This window comes from Cygnus atratus, chromosome 10 (assembly GCF_013377495.2).
Source record: "Cygnus atratus isolate AKBS03 ecotype Queensland, Australia chromosome 10, CAtr_DNAZoo_HiC_assembly, whole genome shotgun sequence".
NCBI classification, from domain to species: domain Eukaryota; kingdom Metazoa; phylum Chordata; class Aves; order Anseriformes; family Anatidae; genus Cygnus; species Cygnus atratus.
In genome coordinates, this window is record NC_066371.1 from 724,305 (window position 1) to 747,592 (window position 23,288).

The following is a 23,288-nucleotide window of genomic DNA, read 5'->3' on the forward strand; positions in this document are numbered from 1 at the left end:
GAAGAGAGCTTCGGGGAAGCTGTAAGCGTGGCTCCCATGGTGCTTCTTCAGGGTCAGGCAGGGAGGAGGAGGAAGGGCCTCTGTGGAGTTCCTCTGGCCATCGCAGAGCCGCAGAGGCCTGCTTGGGGCTGCCGGGGTCCTGTGGGGTTCGGAGCCGGCGGCACGGCCTGGCCTCTGCCTCCCGGTGCGGGAGCCGGTCCTGTTGGGGGCAGCCAGGAGTGGGCTGTGACAGCGTGAAGGTCGGGGCTGCGGTGGCCTGGGGTGAGCGCAGGCAGCTGGTGAAGTAATTAGGCTTTTCTTGTTAGGTAACTGGGTCGTAACCTTGAGATCTCACAGAAATTGTGCAAATTGGTCCGTCGCCCAAACGCTGGGCTTTGCTGTTGTGTTGCTTTCTGGCCTCTCTGGGTGCTGGAGAAACCTTTCTCATTATTGCCAGGCTGTGCTGAAGTGCGGGGCTTCTCTATTTCGCTTTCCTCCGAGTTTTTCACAAAAAGGTGGTGGCAGATGATAAGGAGGTCTCAGGGAAGCCCTTCAGTCCTTCTCCTTAGGAAGAACCCAGAAAGTGCCTGTTTGATGTGTGTCCTTTGATGTTCACTGCCAAAACTGCAGTTTGAAATATGTGGCTCGCATTTGCAGGATTTTGAAACTGACCATCTCAGAAATAAGGCACAAGCCTTTGCTTGCTATCCCTTGCAGTTGCCTAAAATTATAAATCCCAGAGCTGGCACGTTTGTGCAGTCTTTGGTGTGGCATTTGGAGCTCATTTGTAGCTGACATCTGTGCTTGGCGGGGGAGGCGATCCTATGTTTCAGCCTCAGCTTGTCCAGGCTGAAAGCACCGCAGTTTATGCTGACAACCGCAGCTGAGGAGAACTCTGTTTTCTTCATCCAGGGTTGCGTGAAGTTGCTCTGCATTTGTGGGTTCGTGCTCCTTTTTAACTCGGGGGTCTCTGACCCTTCAAGGCTGCTCTGGCACCCGTGGCGTTGCTGTGCAGTGCTGGGCTCGGTGCTGGGCCGCTTTTCTGGAGCCCAGGGAAACATTTCCCTTGCGGTGCTGACGCTCAGCCGACATCTGAGGGGAGCGTTTGCTCAGCGAGGAGGGCGTCCTTTTAGTTCAGCTCTGCCTTCGGCCGTCTGCCGGCCGGCGCTGGGTGTGATGTGACCACGCCGTGCCTTCTTCCCCTCCAGCCGATGTGCCCCCTGCCCGCGGGACAGGCACAGTCGCATTCCTTGCGGTGTGACAGCACTTCTCTTGCAAGGGATCAGTGTTGTCCTATTCCAGTCAGAGAAGGAGAAACGTTGAGGTGGAAAAGCTCATCAGAGGGCATGGTGCAAGGATGCTGCGTGCAGCCATGGGGGCACAGGCAGCGTCCCGGCCCCTCTGACGGCAGCCACAGTGGTTCTTCTTCCTGCAGCGCTTGGTTGCCTTCAGCGTGTTAAAGTCTGGGTCCTGTTGGCATCGTGGTAATCGGTAAAGGCAGAATGAAAGATACAGTTCTGTAGTAGTTTGAATAATTTGATGTTCTTAAAGCCTTTGTGTAATGGTGCAGAAAGGGGAAGGAATCAGGATGTTTGCCTGTGGGGTTACAATCTGTCCTTAAGCCTCATGGCAAGAGAAGTTATTTTGGTTTCAGTCCCGTTTGCAGTCACCTTCCTTAAGCTGTTCTAGCAAACCCAGTTGGAGGCTTTAATTATTTTTGCTTTGCTAGCTGCTTGTTTGCAGGGGTAAACGTCATGCTCTGGAATACCGTCAGTGTCTGGGGGTCTGTTTAACTAGCTTGAGTTTGGCTAAGTCCCTTTGAGAGAGGCGTTGGACCATTCTTTAAACCTCTCAGAGGGGCGCCATCAGTTGGTAACTGCCTGGTGGTCTTGCTCCCCTCTGATGCCTTCCTCACTACGGTGACTAACGTGTGGGCTGAAATGTTCATAAACCTTGTTGATCTGAAGTTGTATTTAATCTTGGGCCATTTCAGGGGAATTCTTTTGTAAGATGAAGTCATAGGATGCTATGGAGAAGGGGATAGAGTGTCTTCAGTAGATCAAACCCTATTACAGCGTCATTACTGTTTTAGACCTGATGGCAATGACCCACACCCTGCTGTGCAGGCTAGTAGGGCTGGGATAAGACACCTTTATGTGCGTGATCATGTTCTCCGCAGCAGTGACTGTACATGATAACTGGGAGAGCCCTCATCGCGGCTGTTGCCACAGCTCCCCTGTGCTGGGCAGGAGGCTCACCAAAAGGCAGGAGGCAGAGCCATGACGTGCCCCAGCGAGGAAGCAGCAGCACCAGTAACAGCTGAGTTTGTGGAAGGGCAGGAGCACAGGGGGCTGCTGCTGTGGGCTGCCCTGCACCTCTGCCCTGTCCAGCCATGGCATCCACACCTGGACCAGCCCCAGGCCCATTGCTGTCAGCGCCCAGGCACTTAGCATGAGACTGATCTTCAGCGAGAAGTCAGGCATCTCGAGCCTTGTCAAGGCAGTGTGAAATAAGACATCCAGATCCTGAAGGGAGATGATAAAAGGGGACAATGTGACTAAAGGCATAAGTGGAGAAGAGCAGATGCATTCCTCTTGCCAGCTCTATTAAAATGATCACAATGTGCCCTCTGGGCTTCTGTATCTGAAAGGAAATTCTGTAGTAGAAGTTGCCTTGCAGGAGTTTTCCTGGCAATAGATCAGTATCGTGTATCCGGTCACTGATGGCGAACTCGAATTTAGGGGAAGAGGCATTGCTGCCATCCACCCTGGCACTGACTGTGCTTACCGGCAGCAGTAAGATGGGAATTAAGTGATGATAAGAGGCAAACTCCATTTCTGCTTGAAAACCGCAGCTCTTCCACCTTCAAGATGAGGTCTGTTGTCAGAACGGTAGAACAGGGATTTATTTACTCTATTACGTTGATGGGTTGGCTCAGTAAGTTCAGGTGTAGGAAGAGAGGAGTTGGGCCAAAAGTAGCATCAGGGTGATTGTTGCCTCTTCACAGTCTCTTGTCATGGAGACTCTTGTCCCAGCTGCAAAGCACTGGAGGTGATTTCTCATTTCCCCACAGGAAGGTGAACAGTGCTCTTTGAGTGCAGGCGTGTGCTGGAGTCATGTCCTAGTCTGTTCTTGCAGCAGGGACTGAGCGGGGTGTGGTGGTTCTTACACCAGCACTGTGCTGTTTCAAAATAGCGATGAGGTAGTTTTGTGATAGTTTTCTCCTCACCTTGTTGTTCCTTAATGCCAAAGTGAGCTCAAACAGCCCTGGCAGAGCAGAGACTGTGCTCCACGCCGCCCATGGCTGTTGTCCTCACCTCGCGCATTGATGCATCTTCTGGTCACGGAGGAGGTGACTGGTGACTCACAAAGTCTCATTTCCTCAGGTGATGAAGACCTACCACATGTATCATGCAGAAAGCATCAGTGCTGAGAGCAAGCTGAAGGAGGCAGAGAAGCAGGAGGAAAAGCAGTTCAACAAGTCAGGGGACATCAGTGTGAATCTGCTGCGGCACGAGGACAGGCCTCAGCGGCGGAGCTCCGTCAAGAAGATTGAGAAGATGAAGGAGAAGGTGGGTGAGTGGGACGGGTGGGGGAGCCAGGCGGGGGCTGTCTGCGGGGCTCCCTGTGCAGTGGGGGGAGTTTGGCTCCGGCCCATTTCGTTTACACGTAACACCACTCCAGCTTCTGCAAATCCTCCTGGATGTTGGAATCTCCAAAACTGTTTAATTCCTGTGTTAATTTCTGAGAATGAGCAATAGCTTCCTCAGCTGGGAAGCATTCTCATGCGTGTTGACCCAGCACTGGCATTTTGTCCCCCAGCAAGCCTCTGTGAAGGGTTAATCTGTGCTAAACCTTTAGACTAGTGATCTTTCTGAACGAACGCCCCAGATCCAAGCGCATCTGCTATTGTACAGAGTCTCGAATTCTGGGCCCTGTTCTAAATTCTGTAGCTTGGGCCTCTGGGCTGGATTCCACTTTGATACAGCTGCATAAATCTGGATTAAGTCCAGATGCATGTCAGCATATCTGGGAGGAAAATTTGGCCCTCTAATTTTGATTGATGCCAAAACCTCCATGAACGTACAGATAAGGAAGAACAGCTGTGCTTCGGATGCACGGGGTATGTCTGAGCAGGATGCACTTCTTGTGCGTTGGCTGATTGTATCCGCGATGCTCAGATGTGCTCTCCTCCAGCCTGGCAAGGGTGTCTGTTATCACACCTGATACCAAATATTATTAATTAACGTGTCGCACCCAGGTTCTGGGATGCTGTGGGGCCCTGCAGCAAGAGAAGCTGTGTAAGGAGCATCCTATTTATGCTCTAATGCTCCGTTTTGCTTTTTCAGAGACAAGCCAAATATTCTGAAAACAAGCTGAAGTGTACAAAAGCCAGGAATGACTACCTGCTGAACCTGGCAGCCACCAACGCAGCTGTCAGTAAATACTACATCCACGATGTCTCCGACCTCATTGATGTAAGTGCTTCCTCCCTCTGCATGCATCCTACTGTTTTTTTCCCCTGACAAGTGCACAGCTAAGTCTTAGGCGTGGTTTGGTTCTTAAATGCACTCTCACTTAAATGCACTTTCACACGTACATGATGGTAATGAAGGGGGATTTGTCGGGGCTTTAAAATATGCTTAATTGAGGCCTGATAACGTGCTGTAAACTTGGATTTTTTTTCCCTGTGTTTTTTTCCCTTGCAGTTACACGCATGCATTTGACTTCCCCCTCAGCTGATATAGGCATATATGGGTAGAACTGGAGCTGCCATTATATGGGAGTCAGCCTTCTCTGAATTTTGTGGTGGCCACATGATCACACAACAAAGTAATTGATTTTTATTTGTGCTACATAGAACCTTCTGTCATCAGTGTCTGGAAAAAAAAAGATGGAGTTTTTTTGTTATAACTGCATGGTATGAACTGGCATACATGCCAACACCTTTGTGAGTGCATAAGCAAGGAGTCCAGATTTGGGTCCAACTCTGTGATTCAGGCACCTATAATATACAGTTACAAACTAGAAACTGCTTGAATGTTTTCTTCATCTTTCATGTCATTATCACAAGCATGTTGCGGTCTGGTTGTCAGTGTATATTGTATTGGTTCTTGCTTTGGGACCGTGTAGAAACAGTGCTTTCCTTTACATTAAAGTGACAGCTTCATATCTGTGGCTTTCACTGGGAAGGATTTCCTGCAGCTGTAGCTTTTCCAAGTCCAGAGCCTTTGGAGTAGAATTTGCCATGGGGCAAGCCAGGTGATCCTGAGGTTTCCACCTAGCACATTGAAAAAAAATAATCTTTCTGTTACACATATATGCAGTTTTTATCAGTTTGAATAGGTGCTCAGCACTCTTTAGCTTTGGTGGCAGTTAAGACGTGCTGGCAGTTAAGCACACGTGGAAGTGCTTTCGTAGCTAGGGGCAGCACTTGCTGAGTTGAATCCAAAGTGTTCCTTGCACAACATAGCCTCAAGGCAGTGACTCCTGGAAGCAAGTTTTGTAGTGATGACAGGAATTGAACCTGTGTGTTTATCAGTGACTCCTACAAGCTGCCTTTAAATGATTCAAGAGAAGGGTTTTCCATCTCTTCCTTTGATAGGTGTCTTCATGGTGGTATAGATTGCACTACGCAGCTTCTTCCTTCTGAAGTTGCTTCAGTGAGCACATAAATAACTAATCTTTAAGTACCGGGTTAGCCTTCTGGCTTCATCATTACCTAAATGTATAATTTAAAAATGTGCTGCAGTGTTTATTTTTTTTCCTAACCAATTAATGTATATTTATTCTTTCAATCATTAATTAAAATAAGTCTGATGCAAAACCCCTGAGGAATATCAAGATTTTAAGATACAATAAAATATGTTCTTAGTATGTCCTTATTCGCTTTATTTAAGATGTGTTCAGCCATCTTAAAAAATACACTGAATAACTCAGTCACGGAAACAGTTGAACAGCGAGGTATGATAACACCTTGATTTATTCATGGGGTTTCTGGTTTTTGTTGTGTATTTTCTCTCCCTCCACACACACACCCTTCCCTCCTTCATTTTCGTTTTATTTAATTTTATTTTTGTGGAGTTTTCGAAACTTATATTTCCTGGAGAGTTGATGAGTTCCAGTTTAGTTCTGGCTGTTTATATTATTCCTCCCAACTTTATTTCCTTGTGCTGACACTTCCACTGGAGTCAGCATATGGCTTTTCTTCCGTGCTCCAGCAGTCCCTTCAGGGGACTTTAACTAAAGTATCTTCAACTCTGTGCAACTAAATTCCCCCCAGTTACATATCCTCGTAACCAATGAAAACAAAATATTGTATGTGTGAGTGGTATGTGGGTGTCCTAATTTTAAATCCCCGAAGCGAGAGCGCTTTATTTGAACAGACTTTTATAGAAATTCAATATATTTTGCAAGAGCATGTCATGAAGGTTTTCAGCATGGTCCAGAAGAAGGGAATCCCGTTTAATGCATTCCACTAATACTGAAAGCAATGGAAAGAAAAGACAGCCGTCAGAGCCTGCAACATTGGGCTTTCTGTAGGTGTGTAATGCATGTAAAGGGAAGTGGAGAAGAGAGGTGGTTTTAGCTGTGATTTTAAAGTTAGCATTTTAATCTTAGTACATTTAACAGTAAGAGGATAGTGCCTCTCACTCTGGAACCCCAGTGTTGCTTGCAAACATCAGGTCTGTACCACTGGAGTATGCTGGGCGTGGGCCACCCGCCCTTTGGGGGTGGTGTTCCCCACGAAGGATCCCCGATGATGTTCCCCACGAAGGATCCCCCTGTTGTTCCGTGGGACGCAGCAGAGGGGCTGAGGGCAGGGAGGTGAACTTGGCCTTCGTGCCCGGAGCCAGCAGAGCGGCTTCGGCAGGGCTGAGCCCTGGTGCTGGGCGCTTCGCCTGATGGGAGGAGCGAGTCTGGAAAAGGAGAGTGATTGTGAAGGTGCTTCAGAGTAGGAATATTGTTTTGTTTCAGATTGCAATCTGGCTGGCCGTGCTTTAATGGGATCCTAGCAGGGTCGGTGCGTTGCGGTTATGCTAATTCTCCCAGCTCCTCCAGCCTGCCTCGCCAAGAGGGATGATTAACGATGTAACGGGCTGTTGTTCTGGGACACAGGGGGGTGATGGGGGCTCTTGCACACCCTTCACATCAAGCACAAATTGCCATGTGCAGTTTTTTGATTTGTACGCAAATCCGAACCGTCAGAACAGTGGAGCAGCTAATTTAGCAGCATTTTCCCCAAATCCCAGATGGCTTGGTGTCATCTATTAGGCAGAGCCTTGACATTTCTTCTGCCCTCAACATCACCGCAGAATAGTGACTTTTATAACAAAGCCTTTCTGCTAATCTCCTGCTCTGGTGAAAAACGAGGTCCCAGCTGCTCTGGGAGAGCAGAGAGTCCTCCCAGGGCTTCGGTTTTAATGAGAAATGTAAAACTCGATCAGAGGAACCGTGAAGTGGCACAGGGCGTGTCTGTCTCCTTCTGTCTCCAGCGGCCTTTTTGTTTCCTCCTTTAGAAAGGAGAAAAAGAATATGGAGACAGCTCAAATGAGACTTGTACTTAAAGTACACTGCTTGCCTCTTCCCTTGGAAGAAGCACGTTTATATCAAAACACGTGGGTTCTTCTCTCATTTCTGCCGTTAACTATATGACCGAGTTAATCTCTTTGGTCGTGTATGTAAAGTGGAGATAAAGCTGTTACCCATCTCTCTGAGGCTCTGTGTGAAATAGCTGTAAAATATTTTGAAGTGTTCACACAAAAGATAACGCTGGATTTAGAAGGTACAACGTAAGGATCGGTGTGAATACAAGCCAATCCACCACGCTAGTTCAGGCTCTGTTAAATCACTTTGAAACGCAGCTTGCCTCCCTGTAGATCGGTGTATTTGCCATAGCTGAGAGAAACAAGCAAGTAAAGGAAAGGAATTCTTAGGAATTTAATATTACTGCCAAATTTTTTGGACGCTAGGAAAGTTAGGTGATGGCGTTGCCATTTTTCTTACGGTCAGGTGCTGTTTAGCCCAGAGAGGAAACAGAAACGGCCGTCAGAATTGTTACGCCAGGAATCTTCAGTTGGGTTCACTTACATCACAGTAAAGCTTTGGGTAGTGCAACAACGTAGAGGCCAGAAAATGGAACAGAAAATACCTGTGTGCTGAAAAGAAAGAGGGTAGAAGGAAATGAAGGGGACTGTCTGTCTCCAGCTACTGTTGGGGACTGCAGGGGTTGGGTAAGGCTGCTGTCCCCGCGTGAGTAACGGGGTGGGTGGCAGGACGGCTGGGCTGCTGGACACCCGGCTGCCCTCGTGCGCGTGGGCTGGCCTCCTGGGGAGAAGGGGTGCTCAGGGGTGCTGAGGCCGGGTGCCATTTCTTTAGGATCTATTTTTAGGCATCTCTTGCAGCTCTCCTTGTTGTCGTTTCCGTCATCGGCTAACTGCTGGGGCACGTCTGTGCCTGCAGACGCAGCGCGGGCAGCAGCTCGGCTGGGCAGTGCTCGCCCCAGGTGGTGGCACGGGGACGGCTCCCCCTGCCTGGGGGCTGCACGCGCCTCCGCTGGCTTTAACAACTGCAACTGGCTTGGACGAGTGGAAGGTCTCTTCTGGGGGGGTGCTCGAAGCCATTTTTTCAGCATAAAGAGCCTTTCAGTTGCACAGAGGTACAGAAGTGCCGCCTACGCTGTCCTTCGAGCAGGCTTTCTGCCAGGTGCTGGGCTCCTGCCGGGTGGGTTTGTCACGCAGGCGCCACGCGAGGCACAGCCGCCACTGCACCGTCGCGTGGAGCAGCCTCTGTGGCTCAAACCTCTCCGAGGGGCGAGTGCCTGTGCTGCAGCTTGATGTACGGTACGCCTGCAGCTGGGAGATCTGGCTTCAGGGCACTTTGAAATAGTCAACAGCACAGCAATAAAGAGAATAAACAGCCGTCATCAGGAGGAATTGGCGATCTCAGGAGGCTCGGTGCACTTCACTGCTGTGTCCATGCTGCCCGGTTCCCTGCAGAGGAGGCCATTTGGGAATGCTGCCGGTGGCCCATAGCACCCGAACCAGGCAGCTCCCCCTGCTGCAGGGGGGGAGCTATGGGAAACAAAACGTGTTTTTAGGAAGCGCAGTCGCTAAGTATGGTGGCAGTGAGCTGTGGCTGGGGGGAGGTAGGGGTGCCACGCAGCCCCACAGCGCGAGTGCTGTGCTCTGGCAGGCTGTGGCGAGTGGCGGTGACGCTCGGTGACACACGTGGGCGTCCCAGGGCACGTGCCGGGGGTGCAGGGCTCTCTGGGGTGCCTGATTTCCCGTGGTGCTGTGAGTCAGAGTCGAGAACAAAAATCTCAGCTGTTGCGGTTGCAGAGGTAACCTGTGAGCTTTAGTGCTGTGACAAAGCATGCCTGGCCTTTCAGAGAGCCCCAGGCAGCATTTCTGGAGCATGGATTGCCCAGCCAGGGCAGAGGTTGTCAGTGGAAGCAGGTGATGAAATCGGAAGTAACTGGTTTGTTAAGGGCTTTATGCATTGTAAGAGAATAAATGGTTAGGTACGTATGATCTCTTTCAAAACAGGGCTTGTGTGGATGAAGAGGAGCGGAAAGAGGTGTGCTTGCTTGATTTTCTTTCAGGAGTTTGGCATCTTTTGTTTGTATACTAGTACCCTGCTTTAATAAACTTACATTCTAATTCTATATGCAGGTAATTAATAATAGCTGCCAGAGCTACCCATTTGTTAGGGGAACCGTAAATCGCGGTACTCTAAGAACAATGTTTTTTTCTAAGCTGTTCTTAGAGCACTATATTAAACTAGCAGAATCCGACCAATACAGATCTCCTACGTTTTGTCTGTCCTGGCTTTACTAATATGGCAAATCTGCATTTTTTGCAGACGTTTGCACCTAGTAACAATTTTTTCCTCATGTGGACACTGGACATTGAAATTGGCTTGCTAAATTAATTAAGCCCTTGTGCTGATTGTTTTATGGCTTAGAAGTATCATGCAGGCTGTCAATTTTACTGCCTGAAGATAGTGAGCAGTCTTGTCTGATGGACCTTGCAGTTTGGTACAAAAAAGTAACAACATTCCTTTGGAAAAAAGAATTCCCTCTCAATGCTTTTTGCTGCTGCTTTTCCCAGTAGCTTGAAAAAATAGCCTCGAGGTTTTAATGTCCTGTAAAAGATTAATTTACCGATGAGTTCATCTTGGAAAAAGAAACAAAACAACACACACACAAAAGCCCTAAGAAAATGTACACAGAAGAGGGGTTGCTATAGAGAGATTAAGGAGCAAAATAAAATGTAGGTTAAAAATCCTTCAGAAAGAAACCCACTCCAGGGAGCATAGAGTTAATTAACTATAGCTAAATTTTGAAAAGGACTACATAACGTTCGGCTCTGTAATATTTGTAGTTAAGGAACCTTTGATTAGAAGTAATCAAATCTCACGCTTCAGGGTGTGAGTTGATTACTGTGTGTCGCGAAGGATCCCGTCCTTCCCCTGCCCCCACCCCTCTACATACTCCGTTCGTATTTGGCTAAGGATGAATGGGGTGTTCAGGGGGTTTCATGTCTCCGTGGCTGCCTCAGGCAAAGCACTGCACTCGATGGACCAAGACTGTTCTTTGGAAGAGATTTACAGTAACTGCTGGTAACTGCAAGCCCGGGCACGGCTCGCACTGGGGACACGATCACCCAGTTCAGGACGCGTTTTAGAAGGACGTGTCAGTGGGCTGGGGCAGAAAGGCAGCCCGCTGCATAGGCCTCTTACTGCGAAAGCTTAAAAGATGGGGTTAGTCTGGGGCCTGTTGCCTTTATATTCAGAACAGGGTGCTTTCGAGGCCTGCCGCTGCTTTGCCGTGGCGGCCACCGCCCGCGGGCAGCCCGGGTGCCGCAGGGCTGCAGCGGGGCCCGGGGACGCGCTCGGCACGTGGCTCTGCTCAGCGGCGAGCTGGCCGGCAAACGGTGGGGGAAACGTCCACCAGAGGCAGGCAGCCCTCCTGTGGGTTTGCTTCTTCCCATCTCTTCTGAGCAATTATTTGTGCCCGCTGGTGCGTCTCGCTGCTTTCTGCCTTCTCCTGGCGCGGTTTAATTTCCAGTGCTGTCGGATCCACCTTACAGCGTGCGGAGCCGGTTTGCTGTGGCCAAGTGTTTCTGTGCAGCCATTTATCGTCGTGCCTTGACCAGGATACCTGTGTAACCGAGATCGTCTCAGTGCTGTGTTGCTTTGAGGGAAGTGCAGTGACTGTAGGCTGCAGAGGTGCAGCTGTTCTCTTCTCTGCATTTTTAATACCCGACAAGTAACCGTTCTCCACAGAAGTGACTGAGAACAGAAGCAGCGTGTGCTCCCTTTGGACGCTCCTCCTAGGGTCTGAAGATGCTTTCAGGTGCGGTTAGGCTCTAGTGTGGTACCCGGTCTTATCATGGCCAAGGGCAAATGTTATCCTGGTAAAACGTGATTTCGTGCTTTGCAACAGGCAGGTTAAATATCTTTTAACCAGTGAGAAAGAGATGGGTGAACTGGTAACTTAGACAGCATTTCATTTTTTCTACCACTTCAGCCTCGCTTATTGAAAAACCCTCATGTTTTGCCTGCCAGCAGAGCGATTTAGTGTCCCGCAAGCGTGGGGTTCGAGGCCCTGCGGACGTCTGTGACCCGCATCCCTCCTGCATTGGGATGCATCTCTGCAGCTCGCAGCTGTGTGCACAACGTCAGGCCGGGAGCTGCCAGTTGGCTGCGCTGACGCGGGAGTGCGGCGCTGGGCTCTGCCGCTGGACCTTGCTGCGCCGGGAGGCAGAAACAAGCGTCCTGGGGATATCTGATTATGAAACCCCCAGCGATGGATAAAGCCATAACTGTCCAGCTTTGTCCTCTCCCAGGAGCTTCAGCCCTCTCTCACGTCCCAGAAATAGATGTGCTGCATTTCTGGATCGCAGCCCTGTTGTTCCGCTGCAGTCTCCCTGCAGCCCCTCTCGCACGGCTCGGTCTGATGCGTTGCTCTCCTCCTACTCCCGGCCCTCCTGTCTGTCTCGCCTTGCCCCTCCTTTCCCTGCAGAGCCGCTGCTGGCATCCACATCCTGGGCGCTTCGCCGGGCCTGCCCGCGCCCCCGCTGCGGTGCGGCGGGCAGGGGCTGGTGGTCGCACCCAGCGGCGCGGCGGCTCACTGCCCCGCGGCTCCCACATGGCTCCCTTGGGGACTGGGAGGAGAGCTGCTAAGGGGTGGTTTTTGCTCAGCTGTGATTATGCATTCATAGCAGCAAATCCCCATGCTGTTGCTATACTTAGCATGCCAAACTCAATTATATTGAGAAGAGAGTTTAAAAGCAGGCTTTTGCTGCCAAAATACTGTACATTAGACAATTAGCTCAGAGTTTTATCATTTTCTCCAAGGTGAACGTGAGAGTGATCAGTTACGCATGAGAAACTGCTCCATTGTGAGAGAGGAAGGCAGCTGGCTAGCCGGGATGGAAGGGCTTGCACATACTGCAGGGCATTTCTCAGTGCCACCTTGCTTGAGCACCCGTCTGTGTTTGATAACCTGGGAAATGGTTTCTTTGCGTAAAAAGTACCTGCAGGGCTGTTGCCAAGGTGAGAAGGGATGCCCTGGGACAGTTTGTGGTGTGGGTCCTCCAGCCCTTTCTTTTCTGGGGACCTCTGCAGGGCGCAGGAGAACCGTGCTTTCGCCTGATTTTTAACTCTCTCCTGCCTGAGCACCACCCGTGTCTTTCCCTGTAAAGCCAAGGACATTAAACCCTAGTGCTGCGGCGAAGGTCCTACGCAGGGTAGTTGCACCATCTGGCTGTTTGTGCCCCTGGTGCCTGTTCTCCTGCAGTCTTCTTTTCCTCGCCTTTTCATGTAGTATCGCAGTATGCAATTAAATATACCCCAGTACAACAGAGCTGATGTTTCCCTGGGCCATACACTGCTTTCCTGTGTGTTTAATGTGCACGTGACCCTCCAGAACAGTGACGGCAGTACTTGTGTGATACCTGTGCTTGGTGTTTCTCAGTGCTGTGACCTGGGGTTCCATGCCAGCCTCGCTCGGACGTTCAGGACTTACCTGTCTGCAGAGTATAACCTGGAAACCTCCCGCCACGAGGGCCTGGACATCATCGAGAATGCCGTGGACAACCTGGATGCACGGAGTGACAAGCACACCATCATGGACATGTGCAACCAGGTCTTCTGTCCTCCGCTCAAGTTCGAGTTCCAGCCCCACATGGGCGACGAGGTACTGTGCTTGCTGCCCAGGGCTGTGGGGCTGCCTCGCAGCCTGGCCTGGGCTAGGTCTCTCTACCATCACCATTACATTATTCCTTCCCTTTTTGTTCTGTCTTCTCATGCTGCTATTCATGTTTCCTTTCTTAATGAGACATTTAGCTCATTAGGGCTCCTCCTTTCAGTGTGCCTCTTGCTTCTTGCCTTTCCCAATTAGAATGCCTGTGGCTTGATCCTCAGATGAACTGCCCAACAGATTTGTAAAGTGGGGCTTTGATTTACCTGCTGTAATCGGAAGACTTTAGAGCACAGCTTTAAACTGCTGGGTAGAAATGCCTTGTGCTGGCCCAGGTCCAGGGCACTGCTGCTTAGAAACTGGGCCACGCTGCCCTGGGGGATGTGAGGAGCTGAGAGAATCGTTTAGGTATTAAATGTGTGCGTCTGGTGGATGCGTGACCCACTGAACCCTCTCCTGTCTCTGGCATGGCTCTGCCCCAGGTGTGTCAGGTCAGCGCCCAGCAGCCTGTGCAGACCGAGTTGCTGATGCGCTACCACCAGCTGCAGTCACGACTGGCCACCCTCAAGATAGAGAACGAAGAGGTAAGGACTTGTCTGGGTCTCGTGAGCGGCCTCACAGGCAGCATTGCTCAGCCCATGATGCAGGGGGTTTCCTGGTGGGGGTCGGGTTTGGGATCCTTCGGTGGCGGCGCTGAGGGCTCCCTTTGCAGCTCATGCATGAGTGAGCCCAGTATGAGCTGCTTGTTGGCCAGTTGTTTTGGCTCAAGATGTGGTGTTTTCTAGTCTGCTTCAAGAACATGCTGTCTTCTATGTCTGATAGGTACGAAAAACTCTGGATGCCACAATGCAGACTTTGCAGGACATGCTGACAGTGGAAGATTTTGATGTTTCAGATGCCTTCCAGCATAGCCGCTCCACTGAGTCGGTCAAATCAGCTGCTTCAGAAACCTACATGAGTAAAATAAACATCGCCAAGAGGAGAGCCAACCAACAGGAAACTGAGATGTTCTATTTTACAGTGAGTCTCATCTCATGTGATACAGGACACAAAGCATTAATTGCTAGGGCTGAGTCCCGTTTTAAATGCTCATTAGTGAAGAGCAAGAACCAATTCAGTCTCTTCAAGTATTTGTCTTCTGTCTGATTTGGGATTGGAATGCAATTCACAGTGGCAGGGCAATGCATAGGGAATGACAATTCAGTGTCTGCCTTGATTTTGAAGGAGCAACTGGAGCAACCAGTTGTGACCAAAAGCTTACAGAAGTCAGCAGGAGTGGCTCAGAACTGGGCAGCAGCCCCCAGCCAGACTCAGAGTGCGTTGCCAGCCGATGGCCTTTCCTGGAGGCCTTCACTCTTTCGAACCATTAGTCAAACCTTGCTTTTCTGGTCTACACAGCTAAAATCTGCCCTTGGCCCTGGGGATGAACTAAACAGTTGTTTGCATCTCACACAAGTGCTGTAGGAAGCTGTGATAGCCTTGTTTTGCTGCTGTGTGTGTGTGCCAGCATAGAGGCAGCTGTGCTGCGTGTGCCCTGCAGCCTTGTCCAGTACTTCACAGCCATGCTGGTCCTAAGGTTCTCTGTTATAATACTTGAAGTATAAATAGTAAGACAGCAGCTCAGCAGAAGCACCCCTCATTTAAATGTGGTTACTAGGCTAACATTAATAGCATCCTGTGATAAATATGTATGCATAGGAAAGCTTCTAATTTCTCTAACAGTGTTGTTATTCCAATGTACGGGGGGGGTGGGGGGGAATCATTGACAGTTTTGAGTTGTGCTTGTTTTTGATTAATTTTGCAAGAATTTGTGATTTTTCCCATTTTTTTGACTTTCATTTTCTACGTCTGATTCCCTTACTCCTTGTCCATAAAATTACTTGCTCTGGAGTGTTACTGGGCGTACAGCAGTCTGACAATGGCACGAGAAGCTGTGCCGCACAGTTTGTGTCGCCCAGCTCACAGTGTCTGCCTGCCTGGGCTGGGCTGGGCTGGGCTCCCACACTGGGTGTGCTCGCTGCTGCATCGCTTGCGTGCACAAAGGCAAAGCCCCCGTCAGTGCAGGGAAAACCTCTTTGAATTTCCAGCCTGTTCTCAGAAGCCTGACAAAAGAAAGCTTGCTTTGAACTCTTTTCTTTGGAGCTCCTCGCGTTCCCAGGCAGGAGGTGCAGCACCAAGGAGACTGGGCTAATAAGATCATCAGGACTGGGGCTTGGGCAGTGAGAAGTGATTAGAGTGTGCTCCATCCTGCGGTGCATCTGACGCCTCGTTTGTTAGAGCCTGGCAGCCTCTCGGAGTCCCTGTCAGAAGCCCCAGGCAAAAGTGTACATCAGTTACAGATGATTTTTGCTGAGAGACTTAACCCACCTTGTTTGTTTTGTTCTTAATTCCAGAAATTTAAAGAGTATTTGAATGGCAGTAATCTTATCACAAAGCTCCAGGCTAAACACGACTTGCTGAAGCAGACTCTTGGGGAAGGTGAGTTGTGGAGTTAGGTTCAGAGAGAAACGTCCCGTCAACTCTGGGAGTTGTGCAAAAGCAGCTGTGGAACGTTTTCACGTGGAAACTTTCTGAATTTCTTCCAGGTCATGGGATTGTCCTGCTATGTAGACATTCAGCAAATGCTTAGCCCAGAAATGCAGAATGCTGTGTTTCAGCATGAGCTGATTCTCCTTAGGAAAAAATCTGGGTTTGCAAAACACTTGTGTGGAATTCTTTGCTTTTTCAGCGAGGAATTGGCTGCAAGCTTGCTTTCTGCAGGTGCCAAGGGAGAACAGGAAGGAGGCATGTGAAGCCAAATGCTTGCTTTTATGTGCCTTATAAAAAGGAAGAATAAATCAGCTTTCTTGGCCTTGGGAGAAATAAACAGCATGTGAAATGAGTTTAGTTTTTTCGGTGGATTGACAAATACTTTAAAAAATGAACAGATCTTATCACTGGTAATATGCTGCCATTTATATGAAATCCAAGCACTAAAAATACACGAAGGGAATGAGAATATTGACAGCCAGAAGAGCGTCTGCCTGATTATGATTAGATGGGCTGTTATCTCATAGGAAAAGCCAAGGAGCAGAATTACTCCGCTGTATTCAGATGCTATTAGTGGTCCTCCACGAGGCAGTTGGATAATCTCCACAGCCTCCCCGGGGGCTTTAGCCCTTATCAGACTCCCCCTTTCCTGTTTGAATTTGGCCAATCCCCAGCTAGTGTAAATGAGCACTTACTGCAGAGGACCTGTGGTGCATTTGGTTATTTTTTTAAAGATGAGCTTCATATTGCAAATAAACCTTTAATGTCAGTGGGAATAGAAGATGCTTTCCCTCCCTTGTGACTGAGCCTTGGACTTGCAATGTGCCTCTTAGAGGAAAGGGTTCGCATGGCAACCAGCTCGGCATCTCCTGCAACCTGCAGGGCTTTCAGGCTCATTCAGCTTTGCCACAAACAATTAACTCAGGGCTTACAGAACCAGAAGCAGGGGCGTGAATGCTTTTGCATCTGTGTTTTAACAGTGATTTTCTGGTGACTAATGTGCAGACTTGATGGAAACTTATGTTTTTTCGTAGGTGAAAGAGCAGAATGCGGAACAACCAGGTGAGAAGTTTCTTCTATTTCATCTGCTTTTGGGAAGGACCTTTAGCTCGTGCTGGCAGGAGGAGGGTGGTTTTCTTTGCTACTGATACAGCTTGGTGGGGTTAAGAGTCAGCTATCTTCTAGCTGCCCTGTGCTGGCAGGCTGGAGGGCGGGCAAACCCAGGCTCTCCTGATCGCTGACCTGCTTCTCAGCTGTATGGCCTAAAGTGGAGTAATTAGGGTGATGACAAACAGGCCCTTGTTTTTGCTGCAGTGTAATTTCTAGCTGGCTGGCTTGGAAGTGCCTGGAAGTGCTCTGTCAGCGCGGTGCGCTGCAGTGTCTTCTCGGCACAGCTGAGGTTGTGTTGTGTTCAGACAGTGCAATACAAGTGTGCCCACCTGCTCCCTGCCATCCCTGTTCACTTAAGGACTTTGATATGTCTCCTGAAAACCTCTCCCAGCTCTGGCTTCTTTACCCAGGAGCACAGAGAGTGTTTTTATTCTTAGACTTTCATCCAGCTACAGCAGGAGATATTGCTAGGGGTGAATGCAGCAGGCAGGAGGCTTTGATCTGTGTCCAGTCCATAAAGCATCTCCACAGAGCTCTAGTGGCTTGCTCTGAGTGTGCTGGTTTCCGAACAGTAAGACATAGGCCAGCAAAGCCTGCAAAAATCTCCCCAGAACATTCAGAACCTCTTTTTGTGTCGTCTTTTTACAATCCTATTTCAGCGTTTAATTAAATTTGCAATACCAGAAAGAAAAAAAAAAGACATTCCATGTGAGAAATGCTGAAGCAGATGGTGATGACTTGATCGCTGGGCTGCCTTTCCAGGCAGGAAAGAGGCTGCCTGGGCAGAGGGCAGAGGCCAGCGGGTGCCTTGGTCTGCCGCCTTCTGGCTGGAGGGGGGCTGTGCTGCCGGTGCCAGGCTGGGAGCGGCGTCAGAGCTGGAGCCCGCTGGGGCTCCAACGCAAGGTAGGGAGGTGCCATTGGGACAGAGCGGCCTTTCGAGCCTTCAGTGGGCAAGAGAGTGGGGACGCAGGCTGAGAAACCCAGATATCCTCATGTCTCGCCGCAGCAATATGTTCCAAGGAGCTGCTCTTGAGCGTGCTAGGAGAGGTGCCTGCCTATGGCACTGCTGGGTGCCCTGGGCGGGCGGCTGGCTTTGTCCAGCCCATTGCTCCCAGGTCCCCTTCGGATCAGCAGTTACGGCAGCTGCTCCCTCCCTGCTGTCGCTGCCTCCCCGGGGGGTCCCAGCAGAGCTGCTGTGCGGGGCTCTCACGTCTTCAGCGCCCCAGTGTTTGCCTGTGCTTGGCTGGTGAGCTGAGCTCTGGTCCTCTGGATGCACCACGCAGGGTTGTCTGCAGAGCTGGCAGATGAAAGCACACCGACACAACTAGGTAAAATCTCACAGAATTTGCTCTTGAGTACTTTCTCAGGAGCGGGTGCCTGTGGACTGGTGGTGTGTGTAGCAGGCCAAAACAATCAAAGGAATGAGTAACAGCCTCCTACATGAGGGATGATGGCACAACTCCCTGCTGCTTCTGTTTGCTTTTGTTTCAGTATTTGCTTTTACTTCACAAAGGAAAATAAACACGAGACAATCTCCTCCTTGTGCGCGGCAGCACTGTAAGCGCGGTCAGAACAACCTTCCCACCACATACAGCCCAAGGCCGCGCTGCTCTGGCTGCCTGGCTCCAGGGCATCACCCAGCGAGAGGAGATTACACCGCAGCAAACGGCTCTGGGTCCTTTTAGTTTGCAGCACACGGCTGCTCAGCTGAGAGTCATGCGGGCGCTTCACTGGGCAGTCATCATTTCTGCTCCTCAATTATCAAGAGTTGTAAAGTTGAAGGAATGGTTATAAGCTATAGGAGTGTACAGTCAAATCCTTTATTTTAATTAAAGGCATCTGATTAAGGAACCAGAGGATTGGAATTGCCATCTTTGCATTGTAGCTTTGTGTAAATAGTATGTGTCCATTCAGCTCTGCAAGAACTTTTGCATGAAGGCTCCTAGCACTCATTTTCATTTGCAGTCATGATCTGTCCTCTACAGATGTTCGTGTAGCCTGGGGATAGAGGACAGATCAGAAATCGCTTAGAGAATTTATGCTATTTTTCTCCCTCTTCTAGATCTGTGTACTTGAGTCTTAATGTCCTTCGTTATCAGAAGAAGAAATCAAAATGTAATTATCATTAATGGAAGCAGCCCTCCAGACTCCTGATCATAGCACTAAAATGTTACACATTTCCATGGCTGCGTTACCAGAAGCTGTAGGTGTCCGTAACTCTTGCTGAAGTCAGGAGGGTCTCCGGGATCTCTTCCCTCAGACCGAGGCCCGTAGTCCCTAGCTGGTAGGGGTGGGGACACACCACTTCCCCATGTGGGTGCCTGCCTTTCTTGTTCCTACACAAGTGTGGGTGGGTTTGCTCTTGTGTGTTGTGTGTTGTCTGGGCTCACTGTTTTGCTTGTGTCCTGGATTCCTGGCAACTTCATGAACGCCTGCCAGAGGGACTAAAGACCATTCACATTCCTGAGAATGTCTCCCAGACAAGTTAGCTACAGAGGTGTTCCCGCTGACCTCTTTTGGACAATCTCTGAGCAGAACGAGGTCCATTTAGGAATAAGTGGGATTGTCGCAGGGTTTTCCAAGGCCTAACCGTGGTTTGTTTGGGATATATCAAGGAAGCAGTTGAGCACTGTAACTGCTCTTTGTGCTTTTTAAGGCTGACAGAGCGCTGAAGTAGTAGAAATAGAAGGCAGGTGTTAAAATTCCTGCTGAGCACCAACGCCTTCATCTTACTTCTAAAATGTCATCCCATGCACTAGCACAAACACTGAGCAGCAGTTGTGGTAGCTGGCATCTCGGAGAGGGAGACCTGTGCCTGCAGGGTGTGGGTGCCGAGGGCAGTGCTGACCAGCTGTGTTTAGCAGCTCCGTTATTCTCTTGCTTGAATGAAGCCAATTCTGCGCGAAGAAAATTCCTGATCCCTCGTCATTCATTCAGGCTGAGGTTGCTGGTACGCCTACTGCTTTGTCACTGGAAACAATTGTTTTTTTGTGGCATGAACTAGGAGCCTTCAGCACACCTGTAGAAATAGGCAATTAGATGCTGTGTGACTGCAACAGAGGTCAGTGCCTGTCTAACAGGCAAATACCAGGAGATTATAGGGATGGAAAGTAACAGGCAGGTTGGCTTGTTGCTGTTAACTGTTTATATTATTGAGATTAATTTGAATGCATTCTTGAATGCAGTCCTGACCTTGACTTGAACGTACGCACAGCTTGTACTGAACAGCCCTGACTTTGCTCCGGGCTGCCTACACGTTAGCTCCACTGAACACTCAGGCACCTTCCAACCGCATCCAAGCTCAGCTTGGCCTTCGGGATCTGGAAAGCAAGGTCACCTGGCAGTGGGTCCAACGTTAGTGCCAGAGTTGCCTGCCCTGGGCCGTGGCAGGGCTTCGGGGTAAGCGAAGGGCACGACCCCAGGGTGACACCGAGCTCCTCGTGGTGTCAGCCGAAGGGAGAGTGGCCACAGAGTGCCTGGAGCCCGTGCCGAGTCCTCGCAGCGGGGGTTTTCTGTTTGGTTTATTTTTTGTTCTCAGTCATAACCGTTGAGATCTCACCCGTTCATTGCATTTATGTTGGTGTTTTGTTGATTTCTTTTGTTCCATTTTCTCCCAGGCCCCCATGTCTTCCCCCTAAGCCACAGAAAATGAGGAGACCTAGGCCTCTCTCAGTCTATAATCATAAACTCTTTAACGGCAATATGGAAACGTTCATTAAGGTACTCGCTGGCTGACAGTAAGAGTTTATGAACGCTGTGAATGTAATGGTGGCTTTCCTGTCCTATCTGCTGACTGCTTCCTTCCTCGGACGGGGCTTCCCGGTCCGCCTGCACCCACTCGGCGCGGCCAGCGTGCACTTTGCCTCCGTGACGATTTCTCCCCGTAGCCGTGCTCGCCCGCGGCACGCTCCTCACCCGACCTGTCCCGGACACCCACCCTGGGACGGGGAGGCAGGGGGTCCCCTGGGGGCAGCGGCGGTCTGACCCCGGGGGCGGTGAGCAGAGCTGCCGCCTCTGCCCGACACCCCCTCGGCACCGTCGGCAGCGGGAGGAGAAGCTCAGACAGCGAGAGGAACCCGGCCGGCCCTCAAGGCACCGCGCCGCTTAGATCTGCCGAGCCTGTGTACCTGAGGAACGGAGGGCAGTGTGGAAGGGTGCAGAAAAAATGCTTTTTTAACCTCTGACAATCCCGTAGACCTGAGGTTGGGAAACCACTGATGATTAAACAGGTTTTTTGAGGTGGATTTCCCAGGGATGTGCCCATTACTTGCTTGGCTCCAGTCCCGCGTGGTCAGAGCTGGCAGGGAAGCGTAAGGTTGTCTTCCAGTGCTGGAGCAAAATGGCTGTCGGGTGGCTTCCTCCAAGCCATCTCTGATACCATGCAGCCCCGGTAATTCTTGACCAGAGTGTTTTCTGTATTTAAGTGGGGATGAACTCAGACTGACTCAGCTGATCACAGCGCGGTCCCAGGGAAGGGGGCTTTTGGCCCTGCTTGTCCCAGGAAATTACCCAAAAGGAGAGGTTTGGGGAGAAAGATGAAGAGATTTGGCCCAAAGGATGCATCCAGTTGTCTAACCATTGGTCCTCTTGCACTTTGCTATTTTCTGGTTACTTGAAGGATTTCTGAAGAAAGCAGTGCCATTCCAGGTGTGCAGTTTAAAGCCTGCAGTGAGGGAAGTTCTAACAGCAATACTGTAAGAGACAGCAGTACGAAAATGTTGGATTAGGTAAACTCGTAGGCATTGCTTGGCTCTGATTTATTCTTTCAGTGCAACCATAAGTCTAAAAGCAGTATTTATAAGCAGTGCCCTGTCACAGGTAGTACACAGGCCAGTAATCCCTTTAACACTTGCAATGGTTCCATATTTGAACTGATTTCTCAAAAAGCATACTCAAAGTCCCTGCTATTCAGTATCACCGAGGAGGAGTTAGCTGCAGTGGAAGGAAGCCCTGTGCCAGCTCTGGGGAGCCGCCGGCGAGGGGCACGGCCCCAGGTCCCGGCACGGGGCTGGGCGGCTGCTGGTGCCACCGGCGCTGGTCGTGGCGCGGCTCAGGCAGGGAGGAAATCCGAGAGGCCGCTCCTGGCCGCCGCCGGGCCTGGGTGCAGTGCGCGTTGCCCACGGGCCTGGGGAGGGAGGGCGGGCGGGCAGCCCGAAGGCTGGGGTTGGACTTTGCTAAGCTGCCATTGCATTTGAGCGTTCATGGCCTCCGGAACAGATACTTACCTCTAACTGAACTCATCCTTGCTTAATCTTTTCTTTTCTTCCCGCTCTGCTGCTTTTTTGTGTTCTCAGAGGAAGGAGGAATGCGCGAACGAGAAATCAGGTATTTACTGGAGGCCCGTCTGTGAGACGGAGTAAATTAACCAGAGAGATGCAACTGTACTCTACTGGAAAAAACAGCCAAACAAAGGCCCTAAGGAAAATAAACATGCACTTATGAAGGCAGGCACAGCTCACGTTCCCCTTGGCTCCTTCCATGAGGGACCTTGCGAGAAGCAGCTTTGAAAGAAAAGCCAAAACCCATTGTAGGTTCAGACCCAGGCAGTTCATTTCACACACTGTGGTGGTTTTTTTTTTTCTTCTTTTATTTTCAGCATCTGCTGACAATAGCTCTTTCTTCAGGTAGAAATAGTGAGCTCTGTTACTGGAAGCGTATTTCATCAGACAGGTGCAGTGCAAGTTTTATTTGGACTCAGCATTACGCCTTTGAAATGGAATAGCTGTGATCCAGTTGCATCAGTCCCCTATCTCAACCAGATAGTGAGCAAGTCTTTGTCATACACTTCAGTGAAAGCTTTTTGTTGTGAGTAATTGAGCGCACTAAGTGTATTCAGCAGTTAGATGGCTTGATGTTTGTAACGCCTCCTTCTCTTGCCTCTTTCTCTTACTAAATTCAATGGCACTGATTTTTCAAATCTCTGTTGTTGCGATCTTTAATGCTTTTTCAGTGCAATGTTATCAATCCACCAGTAAATTTTTAAATTTTTACTTTTTTCTCTTTCCTGAAGGATTCAGGACAAGCTATTCCACTTGTAGTAGAAAGCTGCATTCGTTACATCAACTTGTATGGTAAGTTAATTCAGTAGTATCAACAGAGAAACGTCCTGCAAAGGTAATTAGGTACTTGCAGTTAGCAGTGAAATACAGAATAGGTGCCCTCAGCCCTTGCTACGTGGGCCCAGGTTATAATTACAATGGTATTAACTGTGATGTAACATTGGATGACTGACAAATATTTAGGTCTTGTTAGTACTTATTCAGGTTAAATTGTTTGCTTAGGCCCCAGGCCAACAGGAGCTCTTCAGCACTTTGATACAGGTGGCCTTGGTTGGAGAACACGAGCAGAAATGCCTCTCGGTAGCCTGCTCGGTCCCCTTCTTGCTCTCGGAGCCTTTCTCTCTGAGAGCATCGACTTCTAGTTTCTGCTGTTCTTTACCAGAAAGTACTGTATGGCAGTTAGG

The 23,288-nt window shown here is 49.9% G+C and overlaps 1 protein-coding gene across 1 annotated transcript in view; it reads left to right on the forward strand.

The window, feature by feature from the left end:
* SRGAP3 (SLIT-ROBO Rho GTPase activating protein 3) overlaps positions 1–23,288 on the forward strand; it is a 103,298-nt gene that overhangs the window by 66,520 nt on the left and 13,490 nt on the right. The window contains exons 5-13 of the mRNA XM_035546670.2: positions 3,366–3,551; positions 4,329–4,457; positions 12,962–13,183; positions 13,669–13,770; positions 14,009–14,206; positions 15,580–15,664; positions 16,750–16,777; positions 20,443–20,545; positions 22,836–22,896. Of these exons, the coding sequence (XP_035402563.1) occupies positions 3,366–3,551; positions 4,329–4,457; positions 12,962–13,183; positions 13,669–13,770; positions 14,009–14,206; positions 15,580–15,664; positions 16,750–16,777; positions 20,443–20,545; positions 22,836–22,896 (1,114 nt within the window). The remainder of the gene's footprint in view (positions 1–3,365; positions 3,552–4,328; positions 4,458–12,961; positions 13,184–13,668; positions 13,771–14,008; positions 14,207–15,579; positions 15,665–16,749; positions 16,778–20,442; positions 20,546–22,835; positions 22,897–23,288) is intronic.